This window comes from Pipistrellus kuhlii, unplaced genomic scaffold, assembly GCF_014108245.1.
Source record: "Pipistrellus kuhlii isolate mPipKuh1 unplaced genomic scaffold, mPipKuh1.p scaffold_m20_p_2, whole genome shotgun sequence".
Classification (NCBI taxonomy): Eukaryota; Metazoa; Chordata; class Mammalia; order Chiroptera; family Vespertilionidae; genus Pipistrellus; species Pipistrellus kuhlii.
Window position 1 is genome coordinate 47,606,780 of NW_023425515.1, and position 13,462 is coordinate 47,620,241.

The 13,462-nt window shown below is 48.6% G+C and overlaps 1 protein-coding gene across 1 annotated transcript; it reads right to left on the reverse strand.

Annotated features, from left to right (window-relative positions):
* Positions 1 to 9,670: 9,670 nt before the first annotated feature.
* On the reverse strand, positions 9,671 to 10,477 carry LOC118722900 (eukaryotic translation initiation factor 4E-like). Its single transcript, XM_036445045.2, has one exon. It carries the CDS (start codon positions 10,442 to 10,444, stop codon positions 9,794 to 9,796), a length of 651 nt encoding a protein of 216 aa, XP_036300938.1. The 5' UTR covers positions 10,445 to 10,477; the 3' UTR covers positions 9,671 to 9,793.
* Positions 10,478 to 13,462: the final 2,985 nt, after the last annotated feature.

The window sequence follows — 13,462 nt, forward strand, 5'->3', positions numbered from 1 at the left end:
CATATTACCTCTTTATTATATGGATAATAACCCACAAATTAGATTTTGTTGGTCCCATTTTATAGACAAGGAATCTGAGAGTCAAAAAGGTCAGCTGACTTTACCCAAAGCCATGGAAAGAGGAGGCTCTGGAATCCAAACTCAGATCTGGGTGACCCCAGCACCCACATAGCTGCTGCTGCATAAGCACCCAGTGGCTACCAGACTGGATCATAGGGGCCCATCCACGAAGAGAGTCAGACAACTGAAGAAACCACGGAATTTTGTGGTTTTTTGAAAATCCTCTCCCCAGGAGTGAGGATATTTTTCCATTGATTTTTTTTTTTTTTTTTTTTTTTTTAGAGTGGAAGGAGAGAGAGAGAGAAACATCGATGTGACAGAGTTGCCTCCCACACACGTTGATTATTGCCTCCCACACACATCCTGATGGGGAGCAGGGATCGGACCTGCAACCCAGGTATCTGGCTTTGACTGGGAATTGAACCCGAGACCCTCCTGTGTGCAGGCTGACGCTCTAACCACTGCGCCACACCAGCCAAGGGCACCAGGCCCCACGGGACCTTTTGGAGCCTCTCCTGGGGCCCAGAGCTCACCCAAGGGGATGAGCCTGTGTGTTCTGGCCACGCTGGGCAATCCCCCAGGAGAGTGCTTCCACCACCGCCGCCTCCACCGGGCAGGTGACCGTCCCTCCCAGTGTCTCTAGCACGCTCCTGTTGATGCCCATTGCTCCCGGGCGCTGCTAGGACACTGGGAGTTGCACTCTCAGAAGTGTCCCAGCACAGACCCCAGAGTCACCTACTGCTGGGGGAAGCTTGGCCACGCCTCTGGCCCCAGGCTCGGCCTTGGTCTCCGGACAGGACAGTCACCGCCCAGTGAAACCTCCGCTTGGACCAGAAGGTAGTTCCTGAGCCTCCCTGCAGTCCCTGCTCCTCCTGGAAAATCCCCAGGGAGAATGCCCGCTGCCTCGGAACCCAGAGAACCGGGTGCTCCCCGGGCCGCTTCTAGCGAACTGTCTGGCCTGTGTGAGCCTGCGTTTCTTCATCTGTAAAGTGGGAGCAACAAAACATATTTTGAGGCGGTTGAAAGGTTCGATGGAGGTAAAGAATGTAAAGCGCTCAGCACAAATGGCACTTCCTCCTTTTGGAGGCGGGCACGCCAGAGGCAGGGGACACAGGAGAAAGTGCCGGGAGTGGTGGAGCCCTAACTGGTGGACAGCACTGTGGCTGGCACACGTGTTCCTTGCACACATGCTAAGGTCTTAATAAAAATGCATTTGGATTCCTGGTCAAGGGCACATATCTGGGTTGCAGGTCAAATCCCTGCCCCCCTGTCGGGTTGTGTGTGTGTGTGTGTGTGTGTGTGTGTGTGTGTGTGTTTGAAAACAATCACTGTGTCTCTGTCATGTTGATGTGTTCCTGTCTCCCCTTCCACTCTCTCAGAAAAATCAAAGGGAAAAAGCAGTTAAGTTGTAATTGTGCAGAGAAAAGAGCCCAGGACCTTACTCGTCTTGATGTCAGCAGTGCCTGGCTGTGGGTGGTGAAATGGTGGGTAATGTTCAGTTCTTTTGTTTGTATAATTTTTTTTCAACTTTCTAAACTGTGTATGTGTGGGTGGGTGTTCTATGACCAGAGGAAATAAAATATAGAAATAGACTGTTGTAAGAACTGTGGTCTTTGGTGCGTTAGAAAGTTAGTCTGTGTTACTGGGTCCTGACTGCTGGGATGGACACCCAGGAACGTGCAGAAAAACGCGTGTGTGTCTGTTTGCACAGAAAATGGCCACTCTGTTCCCCCAGCTGGGCCCTTGCCGGCTCTCCTTGGGGTCCTGGGGCTGGATCTGAGGATGAGGAGACCCTGACTCCAGGCAGAGATGGAATTACCCAGGGAGGGGCCGTGAACCAGAGGAGGACACAGCTGCTGTGGAGGGACCGCCAGGGCCTCCTGCTCGGGCCCACCCCTGCTCTCCCGGACTGAGCCCCCGGCTCCGCACGCTCCCAGACGCGAGTCAGTGAGGGCAGGGTACGAGCTCACCCGGGGGAGGGGCAGCCGCAGAGGGAAGGAGGCCCGAGTGGGTTCAGGCCCTCAGTAAGAATCCTATCTAGTAAAGAGGGGATATGCTAATTGACCGTCACTCCATCACAAAGATGGCTGCACCTACAGCTGAGGCCAAGTTCCCTTAAGGAGCCTTAACGAGCAATCAGCAGGGACCTGAGGCTATGCCCCCCCCCCCCATGGGGCTTGACAAGCCCTCCCACCTGGTAGAGCTTGACTGGGGGACCTCAGGCTGCACCCCCCACCTGGCAGAGTTTGACAGAGGACCTCAAGGTGTGCTGGGCTAGGGGCACGAGGCCGGGAGACCTCACGCCATGTCTCCCACCTGCAGGGCTTGATAGGGGACCTCAGGCTGCTCCCCCTGCCCCAGCGCCAGGCTGGTGGACCTCAGGCCTTGCCCCCCAGGACCTGGGGCTGACAGGTGACCTTAGACCACACCCCCCACCCCAGCACCAGGCCAGGGGACCTGAGGTTGCACCCCCCTGCCTGGCTGGGCTTGCCAGGAGACCAGGACTTGACGGTGGACCTGATGTTGTGCCCCTCTCCGGGGACTGGCCTGGGGGACCTCAGGCCACGCCCCATCCAGGCACCTGGCCAGGGGGCCTGAGCCTACACCCCCTGCCCTGTAGGGCTTGACAAGGGTGGGATTGGCCGGGTCTGGATCTAGCCCAATGGGGGTGGGGGCTGGCCGGGTCTGGGTCTCATGTGATTTTGAGGTGCATAAGGGAGGGGATGGGGGGAGGCTTGACTCTGGGTCCAGTGGTGTGCCCCAGACTCTGACAGGAGGAAGGTTTTCAAATACATTTTACTAATTTTCTTTCATCTCTGACACTTCTATTATAGAGAAAGGGCAAATAGCAATATTAAATTATTTTTTTCTAATTAATCCCCTTTTAGTGTGCATGAATTTTGTGCACTGGGCCACTAGTTTAATAAATAAACAAATGAGTGAATGAATGAATTAAAGGATGGGTGAAAAAATAATCCCCCACAACAAAAACCCGACCAGAATGCTCTGGAGTCAGAGCAGAAGCCTGGTCCCCTGCTTAAATTGGAGCCTCCGTGAAGGGCCACCCCGGGGCCTGAGCTCCCCACGGGGTAAGCTGAGGCCTCTGCTGCGACGGCTTCGCAGTCCAGCCTCTTCCTCTGCCCAGTGCTGCGTGTGCCAGCCCTCTCCGGTGTTTACAGGAGCACACCCGGTTCACCGCCTGCACAGAAACCTCCCCGAGCCTGGTTCCTGGAGAACTCGGCCTAAGACAATGCCCTCACTCACACAAAGGACGGGATCACCAGTGTAGCTCACAACAGCACGCGTTCTGTCCACGGCGCTGCTCGGCTGGGACTGCGCGAGGGCTGGCAGTCCGGCCTCGCTGGGCCTCAGGCCCCGCCTCAGACCTGCAGGAATCTGAGTCCGTCCCGTGGGAAGGTCCCCGGGGTGTGTGTGCAGAGGGAGCGTGAGAAGAGCCTCTGGGGAGATGCCGCACGGGTCAGACGTGACGTAACGAATGTGGGCTGACGCACGGGCATCACCTGGCCGCTTACTGGAATCCTGTCCGTGATGAGATTTTCCAAACCAGTGAACAGCTCTTGGAAAAGTGCCAAACAAAAGACATTATGCATCTACCCGTAGCTGTGTTCCTGGAAAATTCAGGGCCTTAAAATTGTGGAAAACAACAACAATAACAACGACGACAAAAAACCCTGCCACCTACTTTGCCATGTAGAACGGAGGGCTGGTCCTCATTGCACAATTGCTCTGTGCAGTGCAGGCGGGTCCCTGGTTCCTGCCTTTTACCGCTGTGGCCTGTCAGTGACCACTAAAAACAAAACAAAACACCACCAGCACTGTCCACTAGGGGTCACTATTGTCCTTGCTGAAAACCACTGGTCCCTACAGAAAGCCCTGTGCCAGGAACTTGGGCAAGTTATTCATGGAATTCTCCCAGTGTTTGGAGGTAGGTGTTATGATTCCCTCTCCTTGACGGAGAAAATCAAGTTTAGAGAAGCTCATAGTGCTAGTAATTCGGGGAGCAACAAAGATTTGAACCCCACTCTGCCCCTCGCCAAAGCCCCAGTTTCCCCCTATGGGCTGTTTTGCAAGTGTTTGTAGCTTATCAAGAGTTTCATGGTCACCAGGGTGTGGTCAGGTTTGTTTACACAGAAGAGAATAAGCCTTTAAAACCCACTCTGTTTGGGGACAACAGGGCAACTATAGCAACTTGAGGCTGACTCCGATGGCTTCCCTGGAGATCTCCCACCTTAGCCGCCTGTGTCTGAGAGCCTGGTGGGCAGGTGGGACCACCGCCCGGGCCTCCTTCCTCTGGTGACGCCCACGTATCTGCCCACCCCACACGTCACAGTCCCCAGAGAGCCCCGCAGGCCAGGACCCAGGAGGCGCCAGTCAGCCTCTGCCTGCCCCTGTCAGCCTCTGCCTGCCCCTCCCCTCCCTCCCCCGCTCCACACCTGGGCCGCAGATGGAGGGAAGAGTGTTCTAATTTCTAGCTCAGAGGCCCTGCAGCTTCACCGGGAACTGATTTGACCTTGAGTGAGGGTTAGAAGAACGCCCGAGTGTGGCAGGTGTAAGTGGGAGCCCACAAAGACAGGGAGGTAGGGGCGAAGGTGGGAGGCGAGGCCCCCTCACTGGCCCGCAGGAGGAGCACTGAGAGCACTCCCTCTGCTGCACCCCTTCAGGGAGCTGCGTTTGGTTGGCTGAGGGTGTGTGGAGGGAATATACACAGACCAACTGTGTTAGTCCAGATCCTCCGAGAAGCAGTCACCAACTTATGACCAAGCACCAAGGGTTTTATTTGGGGAAGTGACTGTGAGAGGAGATAAGGAGGGATCCAGAGACACTGGGAAAGCCTTCTGCTGCCAAGTCTGAGCCCACTGAAGGAGAGGGAGGGGCGTGTGATGGGCCCTTGGTCACCTACAGGAGGTTCAGCAAGGCCTTCGGGTTCCTGGAGCCTGTGTCTCTCGGGAACAGGCAATATCCCTGCCACAGTCAGCCATTGCCTGGGAGCTGGGGGCACTGGGGTCTTCTGCACTGACCCCAAAGACCGCCTACACACACACACACACACACACACACACACAAACACACACTACAGAGACACACACAGATATACAGAGACACACACACAGACGTACACACACACACACAGACTACAGAGACATACACAGATACAGAGACACACACACAGACATACACAAAGACACACACATACACAGGCACACATAGACACACACAGGCACACACACATAGACACACAGAGGCACACACAGAGATACACAGGCACACACAGGGACACACACAAACACATACAGAGGCACACACAGATACATACAGAGACACACACAGAGATGCCCACATAAGCACACACACAGATACACAGACATACACAGGTACACACAGATACACACACAGACACACACAGGTACACAGGCACACATAGACACACAGACACACACACACACACAGGCCTTTCCATCAGCCCAGGATCTTGGCTCTGTCAACCTTTACAACTCCTGGAGCTGGTGAGGAAACTTTGGGAGGGAAAGGACATAGGAAGATGGCCTTCCCTGTCGAGCCTCAGAGAGGCACATCCACAAAACCAGCAAACATTGCTTTTCTTTCTTCTTTTCTTTCTTCTTTTCTTTTTTTTGGTTACTCCTCACCTGAGGATATTTTTGCATTGATTTTTAGAGAGAGTGGAAGGGAGGAGAGAGAGATAAACATCGATGTGAGAGAGACACAGGGCCATGGATCCAGCCTGCAACTCAGATACACGCCTTGACCAGAATTGAACATGAGACCTTTCAGTCTGCGGGCCAACACTCCATCCACTGGGCCAAACCGGCGAGGCCAGCAAACCTTCCTTTGGTCAGCACGGACAGCGTCACAGCTTTGGTGCACTCTTATGCTCGGAGCATCTCTATTTCCCCTTCTCTTTCCTGAAGAACCCACCCCGGAAGCGTGGGGGGTGAGGTGAGCGTGGTGGCCTGTTACATTGGTCCCAGATTGTAGGAGAAACACCGGAGATGGAATGGTCTCAGGCAACCCCGAGGCAAAGAGCTGTGCAGGGCCGTTCAGCAGGAGGGGACACCACCGAGGGGCTCTTGGGAAAGAGGCTGCTGCATGGTCTCAGGGAGGGGGACTGAGGGACAAGCAGGAAGTTGATTTGTGACAGACCTGAAGGGGAGAGAAGAGTCAGTGCAGGACTGGACACCCGAGCAGCTAGCACTTGTCTCCACTGGGGGTGTGGACAGAGCAGGCACATCCCTGCTGGACCCCGACACCAGGACCAGCTCCACTAGACTCACGCAGAGTCACACACGCTGCCTCTCCGGGACATTTCTGGTTGAATTTCTTTAATATTAATTTCTTGGCCTCCGTCATTTCAGAGCAGCCCAGAAGCTATGGAACCCCAAGCTGAGTCGCTGCTCTGCAGGCCAGACTTCCTCCGTGTCCTCCTGGTGACCACATTATTTCTGTCATCTCACGTGTCCGAGCGAAGTGACTAATGCGCAGAAATCTCCCAGGGAGAGCAGAGACCACACTGGCCATGGCGGTGGAAACCAAGCCCAAACGGGATGTGGTTGGCAACCCTGGCAGCCGCTCATCATGGCCCAGGGGTGCCGGGAGAGAGGGATCCGAGGCCCGGGGAGAGAAAGGGGGGGCAGCAAGGGGAAAAAGAGGGGCAGGTGGAGAGAGTGGGTTAGGAGGATGGGGAGAAATTCCCCGAAAAATGGGGAGCTCCGTGAGGACAGGAACCAGGCTTGAATCGTGTCCCCACAGCCTGGCAAGCAATTGGCACATAGTAAGCACTCAACGAACATTGTTGACTGACTGACTGAATGGTTGATATTAAAGAAATTCAACCAGAGGAGCGATCTTGCTTCTTAGGAGAGACACAGCCTCTGGGCGAAAATTCAGACTGGCAATACAGTGGTGCCTCACACAACGAACTTAATTCGTTCCAGGAGCAAGTTTGTTATGCGAAAAGTTCGTTATGTGAAACGCGTTTTCCCATAACAATACATGTTAAAAAAAATAATTCGTTCTGTAGCATAAAATATGCTAAGATGACATAAAAAAAGATAAATTTTTTGTTATTATTTTTATTTAGATACTCCTTTGGCTACTTTGGCTGATTTGATTGCATCCTTATTTGTCAAAATGGTGAAAATGGTGGTCTTGCTGAGGCCAAACTCTTTGACGAGGTCACACTGTTTTACCCCACATTCACTCCTTCTAATTATTTCCTGTTTCATTTCAACAGAAATCACCTTCCTGCTTTTTTTAGAAGCCATGATATAAAAAAAATATTGAGTTTAACTTAAAAGGACGACTGCCGTGATACGTGCGTGATTTAATTCGTAATGAAGAACGATTGCCGCGATACGTGCTTAAGTTAAGCGCAGTGACTAACGACTGCCTGCAGTGCCTGCGCGGAAGGATGCAATACATCGGCAGCGATCGTGGAAGCTCGGGCGAAGCAGTCGTGGAAGCTCGGGCAAAGCGGTCGTGGAAGCTCGGGCGACTTCGTTGTGTGAAACGAAGTTCGTTGTATGAATCATGAAATGAAGTTCGTTGTGTGCAGCGTTCGCTGTGCGAGGCGTTCTTTATGCGAGGCACCACTGTACTTTTGAAATATCTAAGCAGGACCATGGGGCTGGACCGCCAATGATCCTGTGGCCCATGGTCCCACAGAGCATTCAGGGGGAAAGATGACTGAGGCCGGAGGATGTGCTCGGGGAGGTGCTGTGTAGTTGCTCCTGGCGTGTGCTTGTTATTCACATTGTCTTTCAGGGGGACACCTGCATGGTCCAATATGGTGGCCACTGGCCAGATGTGGCTTTGAGCACTTGAAATATGGGCAGGCCAATATGAGTTGTATGGGAAATACAAAATAACCTGGACTTCTAAGACTTGGTAGGAGAAAATATTAACTATCTCATTAATACTTTTTCATATTGATATGTTGAAATGATAATGTTTTGGATATATTGGGTTAAATAAACTATATTGTTAAAATTAATTTCACTCTTTCTTTCTTTCTTTCTTTCTTCCTTCCTTCCTTCCTTCCTTCCTTCCTTCCTTCCTTCCTTCCTTCCTTTCTTTGTTTCTTTCTTTCTTTCTTTTTACTTTTAATGTGGCTACTAGAAAATTCAAAATTACATGCATGTTCACACTGTATAGCTATTGTTGTGTTGGTTGTTGTCATTTTTTTGTTTGACAATCTAAGTGAAAAGGAGATGAGTGCCCCTGACCAAATAGTCTGGCATTGCATGTTTCAAAAATTCTTGCAGCACACCAGTTGAAAATTGTTGCATTTACTGTCTATTTATAACATTTTGGTTAACTATGGCCAATAATGTACCAGGAGTTAATTTATCATTTTTTAGCTCTTTTCTCTCCAAGCTAAATTTTACAGTTTTGTACACTGTCTTAATATGAATGAGTCTGCTTTTCTACTTGAGCCATTTTTTAATCAAAGCAAAATAACCTAAGTAATACAAATTGTTAAATACAGCATAAAGATGCAAAAACAGACATACTAATTCTAATGAGGAATGTAATTATGATGTTACATTTTTTATAATCCACAATTATGTTTAGGAAATCACATAAACATAGATCACTGATTTGAATGAAATGCATAAATTTGTAGCAAAGCTTTGTAGTTACAAAAAAACCCAAAAAATTACCAAAGAATGCCCAAAATTAATGTTTATTCCACCTTGGTGTCATATTCCTGAATCCTTCACCAATATTACATGAGGGGAAAAAACAAAAGCAAAACAAATGAAAAAGTAAATCACTAATGTCATCAAGTAGGGAAACAAATAAATTAAAATCTAGCAGCCACCAGCAAGAGTACAGCAAAGACAATGCTGTAAAAAAAGAAACAAAGAAAATTGCTAGAAATCTGTATGCATCATACTCTTTCAAACCAGCAAAATATGTTCCTGCATACAATGGAACATAAACAGAATTCTTTTCCTGTAAGGTGTAGAAATGCAAGTTCTTTTTTAACATTGTGAATGGGTAAAATATGTTTGTAATAATAATTCTTCTAAGCTATTACAGAGTGGGCCAGAAACACATTAGTGGATTCTGGGGATGATGTATACCAGTGTTTTTCAACCTTTTTTGGGCAAAGGCACACTTGTTTCATGAAAAAAATCACGAGGCACACCACCATTAGAAAATGTTAAAAAATTTAACTCTGTGCCTATATTGACTATATATAAAGTAATTCTCTTGAATAGGAATCAAATAAACACAAAGAAAGTATTTTATAATTACTTTATTATGAAATATTAAGTAAACAAAATAGTGAAAAATTATAAAATTCTTGTCTTGTCTGCACCTACGGCACACCAGGCAACATCTCGCGGCACACTAGGAACAGCGGTTGAAAAACGCTGATGTATACAGTAATTCTTTGATTGGGTAAGTGGACATTCTAGCCAAAAAAAAAAAAAAAAAAAGATGAACACAGAAGTACAAGACAAAGGTGAATGAGACTTCTCTTATATCTTTGCAACATTTATTTATTTCTTTATTTATTATTTTTAAAATATATTTTTTAATTAAATTTTTATTTTTATCTTTGCAACATTTAGATGGAAATCAAATTTAAATGCAGTCCACTCTGCTTTTGAGGAGGCTTTGGTTCAGCTCCCAAATCTCGATTGCTTGACGCAGTCTCCTATGAGAATACTCAGAAGGTGTCTTCTTAAACAACAAACCTATTTTTAGTGATGGAGCCGCTCTTAGTAGCTGTGTCTGCATGGGACTGATAACCAATCACTATCTTTGGAGGAAGTCCTAACCTTTCCTTGTATACCCTCCCTATATGTGTAACAGCATCTCTGTTTTCACACTCAGTAGTCCATATTGCTATCTTAGCACCCTTAGCTCTAACATTAACCACGGCTCCACATACATCATCACTGTAGTCATCAAAAGATTCTCCAATGAGGCACAGCAGCGTCGCTAGCCAAAAGCGATGGAGGTCACTTGTCTGCTGTTTGTTCGACGTCATTAGCCATCGTCCTCCTCGTTTGTTTTTCTCACCTTCCCACATAGGTTTAATACCATCCTTAAAGAGTGAGTAGTCACAGCCAGGCATTAAATTACTAGATAACTGGATATGGTTGTACAGAGCCCAAAAGTCTTCAACGGTATCAAACTCAGAGATCAGTCGAAGGTTTGCTTGCCACACTTTGCTTTTATCATTTTTAAAAAACCAGAGTGCCCATCTGTTCTGTAAAGGATGTTTAATATAGTGTTCTGGGTTAGCAACCTCCTGGTTAGGTTGTGTTTTCTCCTCTTCTGTAGGCGGGGATGAGGAGTAAGGGGTGGTTTCCGGTTCCACAGTCGCCATCTTAGATCGATGTGATCGCACAACCGCTCCTCACCAGGGTGTGCGGGGTGAGGATTGTAAACCGGCGCTGACAGTGCATCAGACTCTGTAAATGCTTCCTAAGGAGCCACCTCGTGCCTTCCTCTCTCCGAGCTAAATTTTAAAGCTTTACATTGAAATATACAATGGCAAAAAATAAAAATAAAATAAAATTATGTGCATGATTTGCTTTGTATTTCTACCGGGCAGCACTGCCCTGCACACTGCTCCACATCTTGCTTTTGTTTACCTAACACATTGTGGAAATTGTTCCAAATCAACATGTGTGCAGCCGTCTCATTCTTTTCACTGGTCGCACAGTATCCCATGGTGTGAAGATTCCATAATGAGGTTTTGACAGGGTAACTTCATAGGAATTACAAAGTCCCCAAGAGTCCATTGCCGGGAGCTGGCAGTCTCCCATGACACAATTTTTAAGGCACAGAGGGCCTAGCTGGCGTGGCTCCGTGGCTGAGTGTCGACCTATGAACCAGGAGGTCACGGTTCCATTCCCAATTAGGGCATAATCCAGCTGCAGTCTCCATCCTCAGTGTGGGGCATGCAGGAGGCAGCTGATCAATGGTTCTCCTCTCTTCATTGATGTTTCTTTCTCTCTCTCCCTCTCCCTTCCTCTCTGAAATCAATAAAAATATATTTAAAAAAATAAATAAAGGCACAAAGGGAGTTCCAAGTGGGACCCTGTGGTTTGCAGGGGGTGGGAGGCCTGGTGAGCCGTCCACGCAGTGAGCCAGATGCCATCCGGGGGTGCGTGATACGCTGAAGGAAAGAACTAAGACTCAGGTGCGTGGGGAGAGCTCACCATTGGGAGGGGAAGAAAGAGGAAGAGGAAACAGGAAACAAGCAGACAAAGGACCGGTCAGAGAGAGAACCAGGATGGCCCCGGAGCTACGGAGGTCAGAGAGTGACCTTTTGTAAAGGAGGATGTGCATCCCAGTGACAGAGGGCCTTTCGCAAGGGGTCTTCCGATGTGTGACTTAAAAACAACATTAGGTGATTTAAAAAAAAAAAACAGTTTTCACATTGAACATCTATTAGTCACTGAATGTGTAGTTACTGAGTCCCGTCTGTGTGCCCGGCCCTGTTCTCATGTGGAGGTTCAGAGATAATTAAGGCAGGCAAGGTTCCTGCTCTCAGGAAGCGTATATTGTAGGGCGAGGAGATGGATAATAAGCAAGCAACCAAGTTAGCAAGATTTCACACAGCTGCAAGCGCTAAAGAGGAAACGCGGACGATGACCTGGCATCCTCGAGGAAGGCCTCTTGGTGGAGTTGACACGGTGAGACCGAGTGGAGATTTGAACCAGGAGAAGGGGTCAGAGCTAAACATGATGCCATGGGGAGGCCTGTGCGAGGTCTCGTCCAGTGTGCAGGGTGGGCAGCAGCTGGAAAAGAGCTTCAGAGAGAAAGTGGTGAGTCTGAGTGGGAGGACCTCCTGGCTGGTTCAAGACGAAGTGTTCAGCCCTAACCAGTTTGGCTCAGTGGATAGAGCGTTGGCCTGTGGACTAAAAGGTCCCATGTTCGATTCCGGTCAAAGGCATGTACCTTGGTTGTGGGCACATCCCCAGTAGGGGATGTGCAAGAGGCAGCTGATCGATAATTCTCTCTCATCGATGTTTCTAGCTCTATATCCCTCTCCCTTCCTCTCTGTAATAATAAATAAATAAATAAATAAATAAATAAATAAATAAATAAATAAAATAAAAAAAATCAATAAAATATATTTTAAAAAATCAATAAAATATATTAAAAAAAAAAAAAGACAAAGTGTTCAGTAAGCTGACGTGTGGAATGCAAGATGAGGCTGAGAGCCAGGTCGGGCACATGTCCGGTGTGTGTGTGTGTGTGTGTGTGTGTGTTTATAAGCCGTGGTGAGAAATGAGGACTTTATTCGGAGGGCACCGGGCAGACATTGGAGGGTAAGCAGGACAGAGACAGGATCAGCTCTGAGAATAAGGAAGAGCACTCCCACCATGAGGCAGAGAATTGATGGAGGGGACAGAGCTGGAGGCAGTGACAGTTAAGGGAGTTGGGTTGTCATCTGGGTGAGAGGAGGGTGTCCTGAACTATGGGAGGGTCCATGACAATAGAGTAGGGGTGTCGAACTCAATCAGAGAAGGGGCCAAAATCTAAAATCCAGCCTAAATCGCGGGCCGAATGGTTTACTGAACAGTCATAAACTGTCATTGTGATGGAAACGCAGCGGAGTGCAGTGATGACAGCGCAGCGCGGTGCGGGCCACATTGCAAGGCCTGGCAGGACAGATTTGGCCCGCGGGCCTTGTGTTTGACACATGTGCAATAGAGGGTCAGGGAAGGGATGGGGAGGAGAGATGGAGAGGAGGATAAAATTGACAAGATTTCTATCTTGTCTGAGTGGATTTTGAGGGTGAAGTGAATGAGAGAAAAAGATCAAGGAAGACATCCCAAGTTTTGGTTTGGAACACTAGATGAAGGCTGCTACTCAGTAGATATAGAAAACAGATGCAAGAGCAGGTTTGGGATAAACAAACAGTGGTCTATCCCTATAATGTGTTGTGGGGTCGAAACCTGGGTTCAAAATAAGACCACCGGAGGCTGATGATTAATTTAAAAAAGCAGGCAAGGATTAAAAAAAATATTTTATTGATTTTTTACAGAGAGGAAGAGAGTTAGAAACACCGATGAGAGAGAATCATCGATCAGCTGCCTCTTGCACACCCCCTAATGGGGATGTGCCCGCAACCAAGGTACATGCCCTTGACCGGAATCAAACCCAGGACCTTTCAGTCCACAGGCTGATGCTCTATCCACTGAGCAAAACCGGTTTTGGCGTAAGCAGGCAAGGATTTATTGAAAAACTGGCCAGGATGGCCGTGGGAGCACCATACACAGGTGGGCCCCACAGGACCCACTGATCCAGGGGTAGACAGTCCTTTTTAAAGCTTCAAACCACAGGAATTTCCCTTTGTCCAAAATTCTAAAGGCTGGGAACATTGGAATGT

Excerpts from the sequence above, each read along its gene's own strand:
- LOC118722900 (XM_036445045.2), bottom strand. The coding sequence starts at position 10,444 with ATGGCGACTGTGGAACCGGAAACCACCCCTTACTCCTCATCCCCGCCT.